Source organism: Falco biarmicus, chromosome Z (assembly GCF_023638135.1).
Source record: "Falco biarmicus isolate bFalBia1 chromosome Z, bFalBia1.pri, whole genome shotgun sequence".
Taxonomy (NCBI): Eukaryota; Metazoa; Chordata; class Aves; order Falconiformes; family Falconidae; genus Falco; species Falco biarmicus.
Genome location: NC_079311.1, coordinates 972,729 through 997,223, shown reverse-complemented (window position 1 = coordinate 997,223; position 24,495 = coordinate 972,729). Strand labels below are relative to the sequence as shown.

Below are 24,495 nucleotides of genomic sequence, written 5' to 3'. Positions count from 1 at the left end.
TCACATTTATTATCAAGCCCTCCACACACCTCCCAGCACTCAGAAGAAGAGGCACAAATTTAACTGATTGTGAATGCAGCAACTTGCCTAATGCTCCCGTAATTGGCTAATACCTTTTACTTCCTTAAGGAATATTCATTCCTGTCTGTACGCGTCTAGATGCTGGGTGCAAGGGTCTGCAGGGAACTCGGGGAGGCTGCCAAAAGAAAACTTCCACAGTAGCTCCCTACTGAAAAGTCGTCATATCCTGGGATCAGTGCAGACCTCTTGACACATTATTTGGTGGAGTTGGTGGCGTAAGGAAACCGATTTGCAAAACAGTGTGCGAATAGAGTTGTATAGAAAGCAGTAAATAATTTTTTGGTTTAGCTTTCAGAAACCTTTGCTCAGTGATACTTGCAGGCAGGATTCACCTGTGCCTGCCTGGGGGATGAAAAGCGTATGAAATAGCAGCGTGTTACAATGCAAAGTAAGCAGCTGAGAGAAGAAATACAGAACACTTAATTCTAATGTGAGTACTGTGCCCAGTTCTGGGCTGCCCAGTTCAAGCGAGACAGGGACCTACTGGAGAAGGTCCAGCAGAGGGGTAGGAAGCTGATGAGGGGTCAGAGCATCTCCCTGCTGAGGACAGGCTGAGAGAGCTGGGCCTGTGTAGCTGGAGAAGAGAAGGCTGAGAGGGGATCGTATCCATGACTGCAAATATCTTAAGGGCATGTGTCAAAAGGATGGGGCCAGGCTCTTTTTCAGTGGTGCCCAGTGACAGCATGAGGGTCAACGGGCACAAACTGGAACCCAGCGAGTTTCATCCAAATGTGAGGAAAAACATCTTTACGTTGAGGGTGACATGGCCCTGGCACAGGCTGCCCAGAGGGTTGGTTGGGTCTCCTTCTCTGGAGACATTCAGAACCTGCCTGGATGCGATTCTGTGCAACCTGCTCTAGGTGGACCTGCTTTAGCAGGGGGTTGGGCGGGGTGATCTCCAGAGGTCCCTTCCAACCCTCCTTCTCAAGAGAAAAGACTCTCATTTGATTTTAATGAAATTTTTGTCTGGTAGTTGGATTGGACCAGAAAGACTAATTTGAATGAGGAGAATGAAGACTTTGAAAGCTTGCTCATATGCATTTCTGTTGGGATGTAGTTATTTGTTTGTCTTAATACTGTTTTTATTTTGCCTGCATAGGAGACAAACAAACAGGAACAACGCAAAAAAACTGGGTGAAGATGTAGAAACAATTCCTCCAGATTACAGATTAACAGAAGAAAAAGTAATTTATTTAATGTGCTTAGTCTTACTTTCATTCTTCAGAATATGTGGATGAAACTGAAATGCCATTTCATTTTGAGACATTGATGTTTAGTTCACCCATTTTTATAGTATATAAACATTCTGGTTGTAGTTTCTGAGTATTTGTCATCTATCGTTAGATGCATACGTAGGCACAGAAGTGGCTTAGATGTAAGTACCTACACATGAATAATTTTGGCTGAGATTAGTGCACTGGAATCTCTCATTAGCTTTTAGTATTTTAGAATTTAATGAATTGTAATTGGTCAAAGCTGTTAAAAACCCCCAATGCTTCAAGGTGGTGTTTTCACAGACATCACCACACAACTCATTTGACATAAACGGGTTGCTAAGGTATAGCCAAGACTTGCACAACACTTGCCATTGTGAAAAGATACAACCTTTCCGGACTTTGCATCCAGGACTACTGCTAACAATCTGGAAGCTGGGAACTTTTATTTATTATGTTATTTCCATGGAGATTGGAACATGAAGCAAGGAAGCTCAGGATCCCACAATGAATCCATTTTCAGCACTCAGATGTTTTTAAATTATAGTATTTTAAATTTTTTTTTTGAGTGGCACCTTGAGTAACAGCAGTAGATGCTAGCGGTTACTAGATAGATCATTCTCTTGTGTTGTCCTATCTGTCATTCAGTGAATGCTCTCAGAGTGCTCTCGTGTTGTGTGGTCATTTAAGGAGTACTCGGTTTAATATAAGGGGATTTTTCTTTATAGGATAAAGATGGAAAACCACTCTTACCAAAACCAGAAGAAAAGCCCCAGGTAAAAACGTGAATATTCAGATAAATGTTCATTCATTAATTACTTACCCTAATGTCAGTAATGTTTCCCAGTCTTCAGTTTAAAAGTGGAGATAGATTGTGTTATCTGATCAATTCTTAGTGTATGAAAAGGCTTAAAAGCCTCTTTTTTTTTTTTTTTCTTTTTAGTGATAGCCTGTGAGTGAAGATGATCTTTTACTGGGTTTGACAGAAGGATTTTCCTGTTCTCCACCATCTTCACCATTGCGTACACCGACTGTATTGAAGGTGTGTATATTTGATTTCTGAAAATTTGTTTTATTTTCAAATTGCTTCAATAATCTTGATATTTTGTTTCATTTAAAGTTTATGCAAACTTTTAAAAGTAGAATTCAGTAACTAAAATTTTGAAATATTTTTTTCAATAAACTAATAGGGTGGGACTAATAATAAGAAAAAAAATTAGTTAAGTTAGCTGCTCTATCTTTTTATCAGTTGCTTGCATAAGTAATGCTGTGCAGTTGATAATTTTACAAGTGTTACTTGGGAATATAGATGGGCTTGGTGAAATTTAGCTCCTCTGAAGGCACATTAAACCTGTCTCTGACTAAAGCTATGCCAGGGTTTAACCCCGTAGTTGAGATGGAAGATTGAAGTTGAACAAACTGAGGTGCAAAACAGTTTCATAGTGCTTCCCACGAAGAGGTTTTAATCTGAACTAAGTAGAGCTTCTAAGAAAAATGAAAGTCCTAGAAATAAACTGTGTGGGCATTGCATTTTAGATGCATGGAATTTGATGTATATCTTTCTCTCAGTCCTTGGTTAGTAATGAGGCTGTGTCTTGTTTCAGAAAATCAAGAAAGATGAAACGCCTGCAGATTCCTTGGATCTTATCGCTGCTGCTACAGTTCCTTCAGTGCGCTCAGCAGCTCCTCTAGCCTCTACCTCAGTAAGCAACCGCTTCTGTGGATCCTTATCTCAAACTAAGAACTGGCTAATGGGGACGGACCGGAGCATGATCCAGACAGTTTTAGCAACATAGGCTGTTGCAGAGTTAAATAATTCATTGCTAATACTAGCTGTTGGGGGGGGGGGGGGGGGGGGGAAGGGGGGGGGGGGGGAAGAAAATGTTTCTTCTGGGGGAAAAAAAGTGAGTTTCCAGACCCTTCATGTTCCACTGCCTGTCTTGCCAGAGCTCCGCTCACTGCCAAGGTCCAGCCTGCCTTCGACACCTCCTCACCTGCACTTGGGAAAGGATGTGCCCCGTCCTGTGCTGACTCCTCCAGAGTTCCTGGGGACATCAGAGCACGTGTGCATTTCCCTTCTGTGGGTCGGTGTGGGTTACCTGCGTGCAGGTGTTTTCATTTTTAGGTTTGGGCCCTTAGCCAAACCACACTTTTCTTGCCCTGGTTATGTAATGAGAACATTTGAAGTAACAACAGTGTAGTCATTACCATAGCGCCAAAGTCATCTGTTAAGCTTGTAAAAGGAGTTTAGGGTTAATGGAGTGAGAGGCAGTGCCAAGACCTCCTTTTAATACCAGAACTTCCCTTCCTGGGGTTCAGTGGTGATGCTGCCTGGCCTGTTTCTCCATGTTGATCTGTGCAGCGGGAGCTCCATCTAGTGTTCCCAGACTGGTTTGAAAGCGGGATTTGAAGCTCTGTGCTGGGTTTCAGTTGGTTTTAAGGGCTCTTTTTCTAATCCGTTTTTGAATAAAACTGATATGAATTAACAAAAAACCGTACATAGTATGAAGCTAAAATCTTAAGAAGTTTGTTTTCAGATTGACACTTCCTTAGCAGCTAATCTGCAGTGATAGTGATATTTGCAAAATGAATAGCAATTACCAAACCCCAGTAATTTCATAGAACTGTTCACATTAGATCAGTTAATCTTTTGTGTAACAAAAGAAAGCCATTAAAATACATTCCATAGACCCTTCGTGAAATTATGTTTTCTGTAGGTCTAAACAGTCTGTAATTCTTTCCCCCTGGCTGTCACATAGCATTGTAATTACAAAGGGAGAGCTGATGGTTCATTGTTAACTGAAGTTGGCAGTTCATTAGCCAATACTTATATTGGTTTGATGAATTATATTATTTTTAGTGACGATTTGCTTTAATGAATGTGTTTATACTTTGTTTGGGCGGAAAGGAGATGGATGAAGCCCTGGATCTCCTGTCTTACTCCCTAGGACAGAGGGAACCTGACCCTGATGATAACAAACCGGTTGTTGAAAAAGTAAAGGTAACAAAACACATTCTGAGGCTTGTGCAGTCTGGGGATAAAAAAAAAATAAACCAAGCAAAAAACCTCCCCACAATCTCTTGAGATATTTAACTTCGAGATTTATGAGGTTTTCTCCATGTTGATCTGTGCAGCGGGAGCTCCATCTAGTGTTTCCAGACTGGTTTGAAAGCGGGATTTGAAGCTCTGTGCTGGGTTTCAGTTGGTTTTAAGGGCTTTTTTTCTAATCCGTTTTTGAATAAAACTGATATGAATTAACAAAAAACAGTACATAGTATGAAGATAAAAATCTTAAGAAGTTTGTTTTCAGATTTTTTAATGGTATACTGCAATACCACTTACATACTTGCAGAAGTATATGGCTTTCTGTATTTAAATGTGTGTGTATATATATATATATATAAAATATATTGCTATGGTTACTAGAAAAAAAAACCTATACTCTTTAAGTTGTCCTACATAACATATCAACCACTCTTCAATCAGATGTATTGCTTGTGTGTTTTGTGAAAAATGTTGAATTTGTATCTTAATTAATTCACTTCGATGTGAGTGTTGAAATATTACAGGAAATTTACAAAATTACAAAGAGAAGACACCTGCAAAATATTTAGAATAATATCAGTAAAAGACATTGAAATCAAGTAATTCTAACTATTTTGCAGGTGTCTTCTCTGGCCTTTGTTTCTAAAATTAATTTTGTGGCCTTCTTTTTGTCAAACTTTGATTTTTTTAACCCCACAAATGCCAAGTTCATTGATGAACGTGTTCATCAGTCCCATTTTTAACTTGCCTGTTTCTGCTTGTTTTGTCAGCATTCAGTCTTTCTTCATATAATTGCATGAAGACTTTTCTGCTAATAGAAAATAAGACACATTTCTGCATAATAGTAGTAGTAATAGTAAATTGGCAACTGAGATACTTCAGGTAAAGGACATAACTGGGGGAAAAAATGACCAGAAGCTGCCCATGGATAAATGTAGGCTGGAATCTAGAAGGAGATTCTAATCTCAGACCAGGCTCTTGTGTGGAGGTTGTTGTCTGCCTTCAAAACAGATTTGTATAGCCTGGGTAGTGCCGTAGCAAGGGGGTGAATCCTGATGTGCAAGACCTCAGCAACTCCTGTGCTTCATTGGAGCTGGAGGAGCCTAGCTTTCTTCATGTATGGTTTTGTACACAGGCACAGAAAATGCCTTTTAATATTCAAAATACTAAAAAAAAAAAAAAAAAAAAAGAAGACATCCTTAAAAATGTCTGCATTGACAAATACAAAAATATTCTTCAGCAATATGCCTTAAAACCTACTTGCAGCTAAACCAAGTGTTTTGTTCAGCATGGGTCTGGTGTGTTTGCCAGTAATCAAAACAGCTTAAATTGAAAGATGAACATAGCAGAAGGAAAGGTTCCCTCCTTGATAGAGTTTTCAGGAGCTTGTGGTGCTCTGCCTTCTAGTTGTGTTGGATTTGAACCTGACTTTGGCTTCTAAGCATGATGAGACGTGTAGGCCCATCTTGATCAGTCCAGGTGTGAGGTAGATAGGTGCCCTAGGTTCTGCTAAAGGTAATGACCTTCACAAGGAAGACATTGCAGGAACATAGGTTTTGTGTTAAAAAAATGCATGTTAAAAAAAGTGCATGGATGAGGTTCGATGTGGAAGTATGGAATGGTTCCTTCTAGTCATACTGTTGTAAAGCAGAAATGAAAGTTGACATAACTTATATTTATGTTGTGATGCTGCAGTTAATATATATGTTTAACTTAGTAAATGTGTACATTACATATTATAATACGGATAGTCATGGTAACCAAACGCTGTAAACATGGAAGATGGGGAACCGCATTTTGGTTTCATATTACATGGTATTACTTCGGGGAGAATGTTGCATCAATAGGTTGAACTTGATCCATTTTTGTAAGCACGTACATAGGAGAAGAGCATCAGTCTATTTCAAGGGAAATTTTCAGTAAATGGCAGCTGAAATATGTTGCTTTCAGAGAGAGTGTGGTCTTCTGTGCGGGGCTCAGTGCATGCTCTACAGGCTTCTCCTTCCTGTATTTGCTGACCTAAGAGTCACATTTCATATGCCTACAGCAGCCTCGGGATCCCCATCACTTCTCTTTGCTTGACAGTTTTAAGTAACAGCGTTCTAAAAGTGATTCGACTATATTCCTTCAACCACACATTTGGTTCTCAAGTCATTATAATCTATTTTAAAAATGGAATGAAAACCTACATACATTCATAAATAAGTATGCAGAATGAATCTGGTGGGAAAAGGAAGGCAGTTTCTATTTGTAAAAAAAAGAAAAGTTTGTTTGGCTTTTATAATCCAGAAATCCAGAAAATGGCTTTAGGCAAGGATGAAACTTCCCCATCACATTGTTTTCTCACAGGATACATCCAGGTAGATGCCTGGATCAGAAGGTGACATCTGGTCTGGAAATTTTGTGTTTCGTGTTTCAATTGATGGGATATCTCTTCATTATGAAATTGCCATACATGCCTTTTGTGTTAACACCAGAACTGTCCTAAGATTTTTTAATCTAAAACTGGGGGTGTGCATCTTTTAACTCTTCTCTTGAAGGATTTTTTCATTAATGTTTGAGTTGTGACTGGATCACTAGCACAGGTAAAAGGACATTGAGAAATAGGTATGAAAGAGGTCAGCCACAGCCCTCTTTACCTGAAACAAAGTAAGTGATGGTGGAGAAATGAAAATATATATACACAACAGAAGTTACAAATACTGTTGCTAAACTTTCTGTATTTCAATTGCAGATCATATTTATGTCTGAACTGTGACTTCTGAGGAGTATCTGTCACTGTTTTATTTCAGATTTTAGCTTAGTTCACAGTTTCTTATTATCTCTTGCTTCTCTTGCTCTTTAGAGGAAGGGACAGTCCTCCAGCAGCAAATCTGAGAAGCAGAAAACAAAATAAACATTGACTTCACTGGGTGAATTTTCTTCCTTCTTATTCTCTGAACTACCTCAAAGACAACTCATGCTAGTGCTATTAAAGCTGAGTTTTGGTGACTTGTCTTTTAACTGAACCAAGACATGGTTAGGGATGCTGTTAGACACACCACTTGGAATGACTTTGAACGTCAGTGTTCCTAGGCACGAAAGGTGCAGGAGGGGGCCTGGAAATCAGGACCATAAGTACCAATCAGTTAGCTGAAAGGAACGTGCTCGAGCTTGTAGGCCACAAACCCTGGGAGGACAAGGAGGGTGAATAGGTAACAACCAACAGGGTGAGTCATGCCAAGGAGATGAGGAACAGATGGCGCCAAGGAAAAGTAACAGGTTGCTGTTAATTGATGACTGTAAAAACTTACTTAAAGTGTCCTTTGTTTGTAGTTAACCAATTAGGGATTGCCTAGTATGTAATGCTTAGCTTAAAGAACCAATCTGTTTAAAGCGCGCAGCTTCTGAAAACATATAGCAACTCGTGATTGTGTACAATAAATCGACATCTTGCTTGCATCAAGCTGCGTCCCGTTTCTCCATCGCAGCAAACTGGTGACCCCGACATGATGGGTTTATGAACTGCCAGGCTGAGCGGCAGGCTGCGAGTCCCACAGAACATTGAATGAGCTGCTGAAAGGAAGCAGGAGCCGGCAAGAAGTCCCTCTGGAATTGAGAGGTGAGCTGTGGGAAACATGCAAAATCCCCTATGAAACATGCGTCTTCCCCTATGAGAGACGTATATGGACTCATAAAGGGTCTTCTGGTCAGATCCGGGAGTCGGTGCCTCAATCTCCTCAAATGGTGACCCCTATGGTGGTGTCCCGAAGCCTTGGAAGAATAAGGACAGAACTGGTCGATAAAAAGACAGCTCGTGGAAGAGGGCTGCGTTCCGGAGGAGACGTCTTGGCTGAACGATCGTCTTGCTGGGTGGGCCAGGCAGACAACCTAAACCCCGAGGATAACACCTGTATGCATCGAGACAGGTGAGCAGCCAAGAAACTTTAGAGACTTTGAAAGAAATGAAAGTGTGTACAGACAGCAGCCAATTGTATGACGCTGCCGCGGAGGGGAACTCCGTGTCGGGAATGCATTTAGCACCTTGGTGGCAAATTCTGACTACTCTTCACCAAGTGTGGACTAATTCTGCTAACGGTGCTAAACCAGAGGAAGCTGTAAATTCCACAAACAGTGTAAGCGCTGAACTGGAGGAGGCTGTAAATTCCACCGACAGCGCGACTCTTCTCAGCACACTGTCAACGATGGCGATTCTGTCCACACCTCCTCTGCCCCCAAAGCTTCTGTCACTGATTGCAGCGACCCTCACAACACAGGACCAAGCACGGGAACAGGACAACTTGGACAATGATTCCATTGACACTGATAAACCTTTTGATCCAGGTCCTATAGATTCAGAAAAGGAGCTAGACCTTTCCCGCCCCCCCCCCCCTGCCGCCCACCTCTCTCGATGCATTGACTGTATTTTCGGGGAGGGTGAAAGGGGGTCTGAGGGATCGGTGGCAGGAATGCAAGTGGGAAACACTTAAGTGAGGGGTTTTGGGAGTCGCTATGGCATGTTCAGTATTTTGTCAGACAAATCAACCTGCAGAGTGGCAGCCTGTGCGATACGAGGCTGTTAAAGAGTTAAGCAAAGCAGTGCGGGAAGGGAGGATTCATAATACATTTGTTATTTGTCCCTTCGTAAAGTGATGGCAGAGCCTTATACACTCACACTGCGTGACTGGAAGTTATTGCTTTGTATGGTACTAACTGATACAGTATATGATGTGGTTATCTGATTTTTGTGGGCTATGTGTAGTGGCCTTGATTGAAAACCTTAATCGGGGAATTGCTGTTAACTATGAGCTGTTGGCTGGAGAAAATAATTGTGCTGATTCTGTGACTCAGGCAAGGTATCCCAGGGAGAACGATTTTCAAATGAAGGAGATGGCTATTAAGGCAGTCCGGATGCGGGAGTTTGGGCGAGCCTCTAGTGAGTCGTTCGCCACAGTCTTGCAGGGTCCTAGAGAGTCACTAACTTTAATACTAACTTTATTGATTGGCTTCAGAATATTTTGCAATAAGTTGAGCATGTGGAAGCTCAAGGGTTGCTTTTAAAACAACTAGCTGTGATAATGCCAATGAAAATCGTAAACGGGCAACTTTCACAATCGCAACCCCAACATGTTTATATATAAGTATAACGCAGAACTCACAGCAGACTGTAACTCTCAGGCTGAGTTCTGGAATGCAGCGTAACACATTTTTGCTTCTCTAATCTCTTCTGTAAGAATAGTACACGCTCTTAATTTGCTTAGTAAATTAGGCTGCTAGCTTGCTAAACAAAGTAATACTACAAAGGCTATTATTTTTTTTTCTCTGGCTTATTGACAGATGTTGATTCTGTCCATCATATGTTGCTACAGAACCCAGTTGCTATTGATTTTTATTATTAGCACAGGGACACAAGTGTGAAGACTTTCATAGGATGCGTTATGTGAATCTGAGTGACCACTCTGAATTAATTCACAAAAGTATACAAAACTTAAAAGCCTTAAACAAAGATTGGCAGCAGAGCCAGGGGGGGGATGCCTTTGGTCTCTTCTCACGGCTGGGAAACTTTGGGCCATGAGTCAAAAGTATTACAGGATTTATTATAATTATCTTTAACCACCTTATTGATGTTTGCCTTATGTCTCCCATGCCTTTTTTCCTGTATTCAGTGTTTAGTTGATTGCAACATTAATCAGGTCATGATAACCCAGCTACACACAGCCTTTGCCTCATCACAGTTAACAAGCAAAAAACAGGAGCTAGGCATTGTGAAGGAGACTAGGAAAGATAAACATGGTTGTCTAGTGTTTAATAGGTGTCTGCACGCTTGTAGTGATATACAGCTATGTAACTGCATGAATGATTTCTGCCCTGAGCCTGGTGGCGCATACAGCTGCGGTTTGTGTCCGGGCTCAGAGATGTAAATAGGGGCTTCTCTGTTACGGTAAAGTGTCTCTGGTTGCATATATATATATATAAGTATACGTATATGTATATGTAAAAGAAAAAAAAAGAAAGAGGGAATGAAGGGAATGAGCCCAGAGGCACGTTCAGAGAAAGCATGCTATGTTTTGAACTTTTTGACTGAACCAGTTCTTGTTTGGTGTGCCCTTCCTTGAAACTGACTGGCAGACATTGTTGCAAAAAAGTGAATGTATGTGGGGAACGAAGAATCTTATTGAAAGCCTTGATATTTGGGATAATTGATTACCTCTGTATAATGTTAATCCAAAAGAAGTTAATATTGTTTGCACTTTGAGTGTCAATAATTGTTTTTATGTAGATGCTAATGTAGTAGGAGGCTATGATGGGAACGTATTGCAGCAGTTCTTCTCTTATCCGGAGTAACAGCAGGGAAAGCATTAAAGAGTTAAATCACCTTGTTTGTTAGGCAGTTAAGGATGTGAGTCAAATTTGCCACTGCTTTTTGTTGCTGGCTCAAGGACATGGCTGTGAGGATTTTGATAGTATGTGCTGAACGGATTTTAGGGACCTGATTGCAGCAACATGTTACCAAAATCTGAGAAAATGTCAGCCTTTTTGTCATCAATTCACTCAACTGTCAGTATCGTTTGTTTGCTATTGCCTTGGTTGCCGTCATGTTTGCAAGGGCCCTGCAGAACATGATAAACCTGGTACTAGCTGTTCAAAAACAAAAAGGAGAAATTGTAAAATTGTACGGAACAGGGACAGTGGGTTGTTTTGACATTGATAATGTGCAGCTGTGGCCTTGCTTTGGCGATGTGCAGCTGAGATCCTGCAGCAAAGAGGTAAATAAATTTAAGGGAGTATGAGAAGAAACTAGGATGCAACAGAAACAAAGGAGGAATGTGGTCTCACCTCTAGAAGATAAGGAAACAGCATGAACAGTAGAGAGTAGCCTAGAGTGAAGAGTGCTAAGGAAAGTGTCACATGAATTTGACTGATCACTCGAACTCTATTCATAAGCAGCTTGCTCAGTTAAGAAAAAATGTACAGGCCATAAAGGTTGAGAACGGGTTAATGGACTGGCTTTCAGGCCTTGGGTTAGGGGGTTGGTTACAAAATATAATCAAAGGAGCATTGATGGTATTGACAGTATTGCTGGTTTCAGTATTATGTGTTCCTTGTTTGTTTCAATGCTTACAATGAGTAATGAGTAACTTGACCGAACGCATGTTTAAAACAAATGGGATTTGGATTGCTCAAAACCAAGAAGGGGGAGATGCAGGAGGGGGCCTGGAAATCAGGACCATAAGTACCAATCAGTTAGCTGAAAGGAACGTGCTCGAGCTTGTAGGCCACAAACCCTGGGAGGACAAGGAGGGTGAATAGGTAACAACCAACAGGGTGAGTCATGCCAAGAAAAAATAAGGAGATGAGGAACAGATGGCGCCAAGGAAAAGTACCAGGTTGCTGTTAATTGATGACTGTAAAAACTTACTTAAAGTGTCCTTTGTTTGTAGTTAACCAATTAGGGATTGCCTAGTATGTAATGCTTAGCTTAAAGAACCAATCTGTTTAAAGAGCGGAGCTTCTGAACACATATATAAACTCGTGATTGTGTACAATAAATCGACATCTTGCTTGCATCAAGCAGCGTCCCGTTTCTCTATCGCAGCAGAAAGGGCCTTTTATTTTTCTTTTATTTTCTTTTTTCTTTTTTTTTTTTTTGTCACACCCTTGGTACAGTTTGTAAGAATTGTTTCACATAGGTAAATTTTTTCAGGTTAATGTAACGGAAGATTCCAAGGCATGACATACTGCTTCCCTAGTAAGACCCTTTTTACAAAACAATGAAACCAAGCACATCTCAATTGTTTTTATCTTTAGGACAGTGAGTTTATGTCATTATTTCTGCACCAGGCTAATTTTGGAACAGCGTCCAGAACAGATACAGAAAGTCCCACAGCTAAGCTGGCAGGTATAGCAGGTTTCAGTGTTCTGCTCTCAGCTTTCCTGGCACAAACACAGCCTGGTTCTGTGCACATGTTCCACTGCCACCATGTACTTCTTTGTACTTAGCTCGATCACATGCTTAATGTCAGAGTAAGTAATTAAAGTCTTTTGTCATTATCATGGAAGTATTCATGTAACTAGACTTTGGTGCTTGGTCCAAGTGCTTCAGGCTGGAGGGTTTCCTGGGGTGTGGAGAGAGGCAAGAGTGCATCCAGTGCTGGGCTCTGTCCACCCACATGCCAGCCAGGAGGGTCCAAGTTCTGTCATTCTAAACAACCTGTAGAGGAGCCACTCTTCTCCGACTGCCGAGGTGGTCCTGGCTCCTCTGAGGCTATGAGTAACCATATGCAGCAAAATCCCCTGTGAAGATTTGGCAGCTGGCTTCAAATGGACAAGACAGAGATGCATCATTACCCTACATCTGCAGTGGGCTTCTACCCTTACTGCGGTGTTGCTTTCAAACAATAGCAAATGCTTTGCGGTATTAGGTATTTCAGGATTTCTTTCTGTCACTATAGACTTAGGATTGCAGATGTATTTTGTGAGGTTTTTTTCAAGTTAAAGAAGATAAACACTCTTAACTGTTTTACTTTCTCTTCCTCTCAGGATCTTGGCATCTTCCTGTTGGTGGATAATTATTCTTGGTGAACTAAAGCTGATGCAAAAAGCAGGTGGTTATTTTGGGTGGGGTTTGTACAGTGGTACTTGATGGACTTTGTTCATATTTTTTTTTCTCCAGTAGTACACTAAGATGGCTTTTTTCTTTTTCCATAGCCATTCATTTTATTATATTCATATACTTTGATTTTCATGTAATTTCTTCAGTTTTCAAAGAGAAAGAATGCTTTATATTTGCAAGAAAATATTTCATAAATCAACAGCAATGCCAAAAAAAAACTTCTAAAAATTTTTAAAATCTAAAAAAAAATTAATAAGATTCTTCAGACTTTTGCACATAATCACATAGTGCCTGTAAATCTCAAGATTTTCTATGTGCTAGCATTTTTAACATAGCAGTGAATGAATGCATTAAGTATTCTGGAATATAATAAGCTTTAGCTACCCTCAGCCCACCTCAGCCTGGCTGTGCAGCTTTTCTCAAGCCAGTTCCTGCTGATAACACCATAGGCAAGCTGTGGGTAGCTAAAGAATGAAAAACTGAGGATTAACTGCTTCAAGGGCATCTAGTAGTCAGATAAGGATTTTAGTGGGTTTGTTTTATTTCCAGTCCTATCTGTACTGTTACATCGTTAATGTAGGAGTCTCTTGGCCTGAACAGATACAAATCCTATCGTAATAACCACACTGTTACAATCACAGAAGAGGAGATAAAGAAGGCATGTGAGCCTTAGCAGAGATCTGAGAAGGTCAGGTCAACAGGCACTTTCTTATTTTATTTTGCACTGTTTCTAATCTTTGCTTCTGTTCCTGGCACTCTAGAAGGGAACACAGAAAACAGGGCAGAAATTAATGCCGTGAGGACCAATGTCGCATTCAACCTGCTCTGCAAGAGAACAGGCAAGAGCAGGCACCTCTCATTAGGCTGCTGCAGACAGGGCTGTTGCGACAGAGGTGTGCCAAGTGCCTCCGTGTATTTTTGTCTGTCTTCATAACCTGCAGAAACATCTTTTTGCACATCCTTAGACAAGTACTGCTTCACCATTAGCTTGCTGAGGAAGGACATACCAGTGTTTGTACCGATGCCAAAATCTGACTCTAGTATGTAGCCTTGCAGACAGAGACAGCCCGGAGATTTAAGTTGGGGATATTTAGACTTCTGACTATATTCCATAGTCTGTACTCAGAACCTCTGTTCACACTAATAAAAGTTTTTATGAGTGCATGATGATGATCATAACTTTTCATTCATGATTGCTGTTATCTGAATAGCTACTGTAAGACAAAAGAAACCCTAGAAATAATGAAAAAAAAACCCCAAAGGTCATATTAAAACTGAATGTGTTTAAAAAAACCACCTGCAAAATACATCAGTGATACTTCATGAAGGCCCTCACAATCTGATCAAGATCCAACTACAGTTTTTTCCCCTTTCCTTTGGTTTTCAAAGCTGTATTGCAGTTAACTAGGACCAAATTTAACCTGTGGACTTCCACTGTTTAGGGAAGCAGCTAAACAATTAAGACATAAGCACAAGAGTTTTCAGAAAGGAAGCAATTACTTTTCTGAAAAAATCCAGTTAGAATTTCTATTGAAAAGTATGATACATAAATGATTAACAGGCATTCTCAGGCATCAGAAGAAACACTGTGTTTTCATGAATCAGGTGAACCCTGCCCAGCATCCCTGTACTCATCCAGATTCTCTCTGGGTGTGCCTCTGGTTTTGTGAGCACACTGCCATCACAGCACCAAGTCTGAAGTGTTCATTAGCATCAGCTCATACAGTTCTATCAATGACATTTATTGTGTTGAGATAATGACACACCAACATCCCTGTCTGTGATGCTCCCTTTATGCTGAAGAGGTCTGCAATGCATCTAGATGCACTCTGGCTAACTGGTGCTTTCCTCAAATAATAATAATTAAAAAAAAAAAAAATGGAGTGTGGAGCAAGAAGGGGGCTGTGGTATACTAGGAATACTACTTAATTTTCCCTGAAGTTGAGAAACTGAAGATGAAGCAGTTCAAGCAGAAAACAGGAGCACAAATTACTGCTCACCGCAGCAAAAGAAATGAATGTGCAAAATGACACAGGTGCTTAATCTAGAATCACGTAAACACATTTTTTGCTGCATTCCGTTTTCAGATCTGAAGACATTTTAAAGCAAACAATACCCATAATACCAGAAAATGTACACATGATGCACAGCCAACTCAGAATTCCTGTTTCCCTTAATGAGTTGAGGCACAAGATGCCCCTCATATATGAAAGGATACAGTGAGCAAAAGAAAATGATGTTTGCTACAACATTGTGGCAGAGCTTTTCACTCTCAATAGCAGAATCCAACAGCCTTTCTGAACTCCGGTGAGGTAGGTTTCCATTGCTTGGGCAGATATAATTTCTAGCTGAGAGAAGAGCAAGGCACAGGAAAAAACTTATGGTTAGTTCCAGATCATGCACTTTTCTCTACATCTTTATCTTTGTTAAAGTTTCTGGCTGCTTCAGCATATCAGTGAGGAAACTGAGACCACTCATAACTGCAGAAGAAATAAACACTATAGAATCATGGCAAGGGCATCGTTGCAACAGCAAAGAAATCAAGGGCATTTAAGCATGTATGGTAATCAGTTGGATTTTTTATTTTTAAGTTTAGTACAGAAATAAAAGTTTTCTGCAGGCGGAGACAGTCATTCACAACCACCTGTTAAAAAAAACAATGCTCCACAAAAAAAAATCCACCTCCAAGATTTCATCTTAGCTTTTATAAGTAACTGCCCCTTCCAAACACATAGTAATTTATCTCTTTAGAGCAGTTAGCTCACAATGCTTATAATTACTGTACAGAAAGATATAAAGACCATTAGGACTGACTGACTGTGAGTACAGGTGACAATAGCTGCGTTTCAGTTAGGTGAAAAAGGGATAATTAGCCAAAACAAACTGATGTTTAATCATCTAAAGTAAAATTCACCCACTTCCCTGCTTCCCGCCGCCCCCCCTCCCCCCAAAGATACACGTACTCATTTCCTCAGTGTTACCTAAAAGCGCAAGAACCTGTCCAGTGCAGACAGAGCATTCATGTCTGCAGCAAAAAGGGTCGGGCAGGACTCCTGGGAGAGGTTGGTGTTACAGGCCCAGCGGGGGGGCAGAAGCGCAGCAGGGATTCGGCATCACCCCTGTGCAGCACCCATGCCACCACAGCCACCTGCAGCCCCCTGACAGACTACGTGCAGCACGTAGAGACACAGTCCTCATATTTACTTCGACAGACACAATTTTAATTACAGTTGGTACGTGGTTGTTTTTTTTTTTTTAATGATGTGGTGCTTGATCTGAGGTACATGTTTGTAAAAAGTTATTCTCCTGGAAGCATAAAAATAAAGACATGGTAAGATTGCTCCAGAGATTTACTACACTTAGAGGTTAAAAGGAGCTGCCAGTTGTATCTTTGCAGGAAAGGCAGAGGAAGGCTCAACATTTGCAGGTGGAAAGCTTACCTTGGTTCTTTGTCTCCCAGCTCTTTCTGCTTTTCCAGAAGCAGTGTATTTCAGATTTCTAGTAGTCAGCCTCTCCTGCACCTCCATGCACTGTTCCATGTTCCTTGTAGAGGTGTTGCTTGGTGAAAGGCAGCAATGAATGGCCTAGTTCTGTTCCCAGCAAAACACAACCATGAGAGAGAAAAATACCAAGCAGCAGCATCAGACTGCCTTACAGCTCCTTCCAAAGGGACTAGTTGTGCTGTCCCTCCATCCTTGAGTTTTCACAGTTTTTCAGTGCTTTTCAGTTACTTCTGACAACCGTAAGCAAGGTCCCTTAATTTACAGGTGGCTGTTTTGCAACCATGTCTTGACAGTCTCAAAATTTCTATCCATCCATTTCTATTGTCTTCAATGGTTTCATTGCTGGACACAGCAAAGTCATGTGCTTTTTTCCTCCAGAGAACTGAAGAATTCTTTCACCTGTTGAGAAAAGTGTGAAAGAACATTTGATGAAGAGACAGTAATGTCTTTTAGTTGCACAGAAAGACTACCAAGAAATTTGTGAATCTCAAAGCTGGTCTTGGGTCTTCCACCCCTCTTCCCACTCACCCTCCACCCCAAGACCAGTTTTTAATAAAGGTTTCATAGTGGCTGGATCTCACCAGCTGAGGAAGATTACATTTCAAATCAAATTACACAAAACACAGTTGAAGGAGCTGTCATGTCAGATGAAAAGAAATTGTCAGAGCCATTAAAACTACACACTAAGCAGTCTGAGTTTTTTACAAACAACAGAGATTGTGGAATAAGTAGGAGAAATTATTATCATACATGACATCCAGGAGCATGGAGAATTTTTCCCAGAATAGAAGATGTAGAACAGTGGTGTATTTCTCACTGTTCTTCAGCATTTTTCTTCTGTCTGCTCAGAGAAAAAAACCTGATCTTTATATTTTTTCTCAGTACTTTGCAGAGTGGGTAGGAGATATTACTAGAGGCAGGTAAACCATGAACACTTTGGCAGACAAATATGCATACTCTGCAGCAAAGTCCACTGCTTAAAGAATGAACGTCTTTCTCCTTGCCATTGAGTTAATCCTCTCCCTCAAGTAATCTAATTCATTACCACTATCGTCTTTTTTCAAGGGAACAGCAGGCCCTGACGCCTCATAACTGGTCATGCTTGTAACATGTTAAGATTTAATCCAGATTTTCCTTTCAGTTATACTACAACTCTTTTTTTAAAACCAGAATCTGAATGGCTTACCTGTGCAAGCTGTGACCTCGTTAAGTACCAACTTGTCATGCCAGTGACAGTGCTTGCTATGGAATTCGAACGGAGTTCAAACCTGGCAAAAAAAATCACTTATATTCAGAAAATGTCTATTTTTGTAGAAAGTAGAGTTTTTAAAGTACAATTGGGTTGAGAGAGCAGTAAAACAACTTATGTTTCTTAAATTTCACCCAATTTTCTTTTAAAAATGTCCAAGCTAGATGATAGCCGGGTGGATTTTTGGCAACACATAGAATAATATGCAGAAGATCCTGAGTTCTTATGTCACCATGCAGATCTTGATCCATTAACCTAAGAATTAATAACAGAAATGGAAGCCGTTTAGACCAATAGATAAAGCTGACGAATTACCATTCCCTTAGTATTTGGTACTGTGGTTGAGAGTTCACGTTTCTACAAGTCCTGACATATCATTTCTGCTTGGTTACTTCCAACTTTTCACAACAGACTCCTCAGCCACATCCATCTTTCCCATTTCTGTTACTTTCACGTTACAGTTATTTGGCAGACCTGTATTCTGAATATAAAGGATAACAACAAGGCTACATTTTGCTCCTACTCAAAATTTCAAAATTAATATGAACTTCACTACTCCTCCTGTAAGAAAGGTATTTGTTCTACACTAAGCGTAAGTGGAAAATTTAGACTTGCAAGTGCTGCTCATGGCTACAGTGTCCAAACCGCAGTGCAATGCAAGAATAAATGAGTAATCAAACAGCTAAGGTATGTCTCAGGTGATACCTGAACACAGCTAAATCTGTGTCCCATGCTGTCACCCCCACTAAATGGCAGATTTTTGGCTTCTTCTGCAAAACCCACCTCCCCTTTTAGTTCATTTTTGTCAGTACTGTAGGGCAAATCTGAAAGGAAAAAAAAATATTTTGGTCATCTCTCTTTGATGTCATAATCAATAGTACTGGTCACAGTCTTCAGTACTATGTTACAGAGACATGTTATTCACAAGAAGTTATTAAATTGGAAAAAACCCCAAGACAATAAGGAATACTTGCAGTTGTCATGCTGTACCACAAATCTTCATTTGCAGGTACTGCACGACTTTAGCTTTAAACATATCAGTCAGGTAGTGCTTCAGCATATTTAATATACAGGATCCCTGCAAAAAGAGTGACAAAGTTTCTACAAAATTACTCATTAGCTGGCAAGATGCTTGTTTCAGAAGATTTTCAGCATGCCACTGATCTACATAACACTTCACTTTTGTATGTCCCTCTGATTAAAAAAAGTCAGGTTTTGTGTATATTGAAACAGTACGTTGTTTTTTGGTGATCACTGGTCTTAACAATATTACTGATTGAATAAGTTACGATATTTGTTTTAATTATTTTTTTTAATTACTACACAAGGCAGCACCATATAATGCTCCAGTGAAAAATGTTCCATGGTTTAAGAATACATTGATACAGAGGAAACATTTTAAAAATGGAAGCAACTGCCACTTTAATCCGCTCAGATGTTTTGGACAAAAAACTATTCCAGTCATAAAACCATTAACACCATGTGTCAGGGTTGTCTTATATGTAGGGATGAAATCAGTAAAATACAATTGTACAAGCAGTACAACTGAAATCAATAGCAATTAGGTATTTTACCTTCTGATAAGAAACACTATCAAACATTTCTAAAATTTGAGCTGGAGCTTCCACAGGAGTAGATACAGGATGTGATGAATTTAATGCATTCACTGTCATTAACACATCTCCTTAAGAAACAGTTTTCCTAACAGGAGGCAAAACCAAGTACTACTACTATATTGTTCTCAGTGACCACTGGGTCCCTATTCATTCACTTTTCAGTCCAATCCACATGGACTGAAAGAAAGCAAAAGATCTTCCTTTTTATTCCAGAGCATATAAAAAAAAAACCAACAAAAAAAGTATGTAATACAGACAGCCAAATGAGTTAGAAGTAACTTCAACAGTTGATGTAGTTGAAGATGTCTCTGCCCATTGCAGGGGGATTGGACTAGATGACCTTTAAAGGTGTCATGGTTTAATCCCTGCCGGCAACCACACAGCCACTCGGTCTCTCCTCCTCACCCAGAGGGACAGGGAAAAGAATGGGAAAGGAATGTAAAACTCAGGGGTTGAGATGAAAACAATTTAATAGGTAAAGCAAAAGCTGCACACACAAGCAAAGCAAAGAAGGGAATTTCTTCCCTGCTTCCCATGGGCAGGCAGGTGTTCAGCCATCCCAGGGCAGCCGGGCTCCATCAAGCATAAAAGTTACTCGGGAAGACAAACACCATAATGCCAAATGTCCCCCCTTCCTTCTCCTTCCCCCAGGGTATATACTCAGCATGACGTCCCACGGTATGGAATCCCTCTCTGGCTGGCTTGGGTCACCTCTCCTGGCTGTGTCCCCTCCCCATGTCCCGTGCCCCCCCAGCCCTCTGGCTGGCAGGGCCCAAGGAACTGAGAAGTCCTTGATTTAGTAGAAACATCACCCAGCAACAACTAAAACCGTCACTGTCCTGTCAACGCTGTTCTCACACCAAATCCAAAACAAGCACTGCACCAGCTAAGAAGAAAATTAACTCTATCCCAGCTGAAACCAGGAAAAAAGGTCAACCCAAACTGTTCAGTGATCTATTCTATGATTCTATGACTCTTAAAACAGTCAAGCTAGTAAGACTTAAAAATAACTTCAAAAAGACCCCCACACATTCCAATGGTTTGGTGACAGAGCAGTCAGTTGCCATAAAATAAATCTTAAAAAAAAAAAAACAACAAAAAGGTGAATTTCTGTATTACCATGCCACTGTAGTGCTATGGCTAAATACTGCTCAGATGCATTGTTCATCTCACTTTGGTAGAAAATTTCTTATATCAGACCTCTGCTAAAGCTAGGAAAGGTTTTAGTGTTTTCAGGTCTGACCCTATTTGATGAAATAAGATATAATAATTTCTTTACATTTTTGGAAGCCTAAATGACTTTTAAAAAAATACACTTTCACTGCAATCCTTAATTTCCATCATAAATTCCTGAAAATATTTACATACAGTTAAATCAATATTCCTACCCTTCAGCATTCATATCAGATAATCCTCTCAAACAGAAATTTAGAAGTGGCTCCCAGCACAAATCTGCTCTATGTTTGTCCTTACTAATTAGTGGATTTAGAAGGCAGTTACAAAAAATACAGTAGGGGCTGCTTAACAGCACTCAGTTCTGGATGGGTAACGTTGATGGACACATACACCATAAAGGTCGCAAACCCTTCATTTAACTACAGATCATCCCACCACTCCATGGTAACAAGGTTGCCAAGCCACTGGGGGTAAAAAAGAATAATTCCTGAATTTAAATACACAATTTATCACAAAGGTTGCTGTATTCTAACCTGTATGAAACTATATTTATTCTATGTTAATGACTTTTAAGGAACCTTTTTTACTGACGCATCTTGCTCTGGCCTCCTCCCATTGCATTTCTCATGTTAACGGTAATACACTAAAACACTGGCCTCCACTCAGCTTTCAAGAAACCCTGTTAAAGAAACCATGTTTGGCAGGAGAGCCATGTATGCAATAGTTAGCCTTTCCAAACTTTTATGTTCCTTTTTTGGTGGCCTGCCATTAGTTTCAAGGGCTGACAGTGGTGCAAAGGTTCAAAACAGGGTTGATAACAAAAAAAAAGAGTCATAACAGTTTCTAAGTTTCTATTGTCCTATTCCAGCTAAGGACTGCCCCAAGGCTATCAGGTGTTGTTATTGTGCAGATAAAGGATTGTTTCTGGTACAGCTAGCACAGTTTCCTCTCCTTCAGCTGTGCAAGATTTGCTGGTATGGTCAAGAGATGCTTTACTGCCCAATTCATTACACAGAGGCCAAGGCTAACATGGATCCCTGAGGTGCAGAGTGGCCCAGGGTGGGAAATGTTCTGTCACACTCGGGGCTCCGTGTGTGGCCCAGCAGAGCCCCTCCAGCTGTCTGCGGATCAGCAAGGCTCCACAGGGTCCTGTCTGGGGAAGAGCAAGGCTCCACAGGGTCACGTCTGGGAGCCTTGGGGGGGGGCGCTAGTGCCTGGGGGCCTTAGTGGACAGCAGGGCTTCCCAGGGGCACATGCAGGACCTGATGTGGCCCCTACAGCTGTCTGGGGGGGTGGCAAGGCTCTGCAGAGGTGCGTGGGGGGCCCCCCAACAGAGCTCCCCTGGGGAACCGGTGGACAGCAGGGCCAGGCAGGAGGGGGATGAAGAGCTCAAACGCATGTGAAGTTCCACAGTCATCTTATCAATGGCAGGGAGACACAGGCAGGCCAGCTGTGCCAAGGCCTCTGTTTCTGGCCTGCAGGATGCCCGGTTCCTTCCTGGGCTGCCATCCCAAGCGTTCCTCTCACTGCCCTGACACAGCACTTGGCTGCTGCTTCAGGCTTCACAGGCAGTACACCCACTGGAGCTGTGGGCCACTGCCGCCCATCCCCTGCCCCAGGAAATGGAAGCGTTGCAGAAAGCATGCACCCATTCAGGCTGGGATGTCCCTGGAGAGGGCAGGGCAAGCAAAATCTTTCCTGCACCTTTCCTCTTGGTTTTGCAGCCCAGCAGAGCAGCTGGCACCTTGGGGCCACGACACAGGGTTTGGTGTGTCCTGCAGGGCAAGGAGGCAGGTCCGGCTGCTCAGGTGGTGCCAGTGTGCAGAGCATCACACATCAGCTCTGCACACAGCTCCAGCAGCACAGCCAGCAGTCTCCCAGGGCAGGGGTCCTCCTCCTCCTTGCCCTCCAGAGCCAGTAGCACAGCAGTTGCAAGCAGGATCTGGAGGGATCACAGCCACAGCACCCTGATCAGCACGAGTCTGTGCCACCCCCTGTGATGGCTGATGCACTGGTTCATGCCAGTCTCCCTGCCAGCCCCATGGCCAAGATCCCCAGCCAGGGAGGTGCTCATTACTGCTACCCCATCAGTGGGCTCCTTGGCCCACCAGGTCCTTGCAATTTCCTTCTCCACTAGTAGCTCTGTATCCTCACATTCTGCCTGGTGGCCTGGCCAGGAGGGGAAACACACAGTGAATGGCAGGAACAACTGAGAGCAAGAGACAGCTGGCACCAAGATCACACTGGTGGCCCATGGGCATCTTGCTGCCCACCAGCACTCCCAGGCCCTTCTCTGCAGAGCTGCCTCCAAGCCCGTCAGCCCCAGCTTGTGCTGGTGCACAGGGCTGCTCCTCCCCAGGTGTGGGACTGCACACTTGCCTTGGCTGACCTTCATGAGGTTCCTCTGCACCCAACCACCCAGCCTGGCCAGGTCTGGCTGAAGAGCAGTGCAGCTGTCTAGTGTGTCTGATTCAGACACACAAAAAAGTTCCGAGTGAGGGAGACTACCAAGCCTTCATCCCCAAGACCCCCACCAAGAGGCAAGGGCAGCTGGGAGGGACTTATGAAAATAACTTATTGGAGCTAATTTTAATATGAAGTGGGGCTAGGTTATGAATAAGTATAGGTGTATTTGGAACTCTTACGTATATGCAGCATTTGATTATATACATGGAGGCAAGTTGTTGCCCTTAGCGTGCACGACTGGTGGGACTACCCCCGGTGCTGCCCAGCGCTGAATAAACATAGCTATAATACAATCTTGTAAGACTTTGGAGTCTGATTCTGCATGCCATGGCAGCCACTTCTCCCCATTTTGTATCATCAGCAAACTTGCTGGGGGTGTGCCCAGTGCCTTCATCCACATCACTAATGGGTAAGTTGAAGGTTCCAGAGGTTATCCCACTTTTGCTTGGCAGCTGGTTGGGCATAAATCTCCCTTACGTGGTGGTAGGTGCTTGCCCCTTGCCTTCAGATTGCTTGCTTTGTTTTTATTTATTCACCCAAGTGAAATAAAAACGAATATTTGTTTTAGTCTGTCCTCTTCCACTTCCTCTTTGCATATGATGAAACAGTTTTCATCTTGAGTCACCAAGCTGCTCGCTTTTACTCTCCCTTTTTTCTTCCCCCACCCAAACAAGCAGCTGTGTGTAGCTTTGCAGCCTGCCCGGGGTTAACCCTCAGCACCATGGTATCCTGCCTTGGTTTAGTCCGCATCAGTGATGAGCTGCACGCCAACCTGATCATTCCTTGTCTTTAGTGTGTGAGTCCCGCAGGGAATGGCTGAGAACATGACATTGAAATTAATCCATGGGGTTTGTAACAGGAGACTGTAGTAACCGGGAGGCAAGGAGCTGCTAATTGGCTGATACACAAGGTGACACCCTACCTGGAAGAGACAGCTCCAGGAAAGCAAAACACATTTGCTTTGCCGAAAGGGAACGGCCCTACTGTCTCTCCCTGAAACACCTTTTTTTTTATTCTGGAGAGACCTGAACCTTACTCTTGGAAATGTGGGTCTTTCTCTTTGCTCTGGACAGCTTTAATATGTCACAGAGGGTTCCAGGGAAGAAGCAGTTTATAGAAGTAAGATGCTACACCAAAGCTGGGGGGATATCCCCCCCTTTATTTGCTTGTGGCGCGTTATGCCCGCCGTACCAGAGCAAAGCCTGCATCTCTGAGGGCCTCCCCCCCTGCCCCGGGCTGCTGCAACGCGGAGCAGCAGCCGGGGGATGCCCGCGCCCCGCGGTGCCCGGGGCAGGGCGGTCCCGGGCCGGGGGCCGGGCCGCACAACACGGAGGGGCCGCGGAGCATGCTGGGAAGCGTAGTCTCCCCGGAGCGGCCACCTTGTGCGCGCCGGCAGACCCGGCGGCGCCCGTCCCGCGCCGCTCCCCGCGGGCTGGAGGAGGCGGCAGCCTTCCCGACGGGAGCGCGCGCTGGCTCCCGTCTCTGTCGGGACCGGGCCGTGGGCAACGAGACGGCAGCGGAGACTCTCCCGCCATAGCGGCGCCCGCCCGC

The 24,495-nt window shown here is 42.4% G+C and overlaps 1 protein-coding gene across 1 annotated transcript; it reads left to right on the top strand.

Annotated features, from left to right (window-relative positions):
* The first annotated feature begins 764 nt into the window (after positions 1 to 764).
* LOC130142683 (calpastatin-like) lies at positions 765 to 3,091 on the top strand. Its single transcript, XM_056324991.1, has 5 exons — positions 765 to 832; positions 1,181 to 1,265; positions 2,024 to 2,071; positions 2,245 to 2,337; positions 2,900 to 3,091. The coding sequence occupies exons 1-5, from the start codon at positions 765 to 767 to the stop codon at positions 3,089 to 3,091; spliced, it is 486 nt and encodes a 161-aa protein (XP_056180966.1).
* Positions 3,092 to 24,495: the final 21,404 nt, after the last annotated feature.

Excerpts from the sequence above, each read along its gene's own strand:
- LOC130142683 (XM_056324991.1), top strand. The coding sequence starts at position 765 with ATGAGGGTCAACGGGCACAAACTGGAACCCAGCGAGTTTCATCCAAAT. Across the intron at positions 833-1,180 it reads GTGAGGAAAAACATCTTTAC|GAGACAAACAAACAGGAACA; the intron begins GTTGAGGGTGAC and ends TTGCCTGCATAG. Across the intron at positions 2,338-2,899 it reads GTACACCGACTGTATTGAAG|AAAATCAAGAAAGATGAAAC; the intron begins GTGTGTATATTT and ends GTCTTGTTTCAG.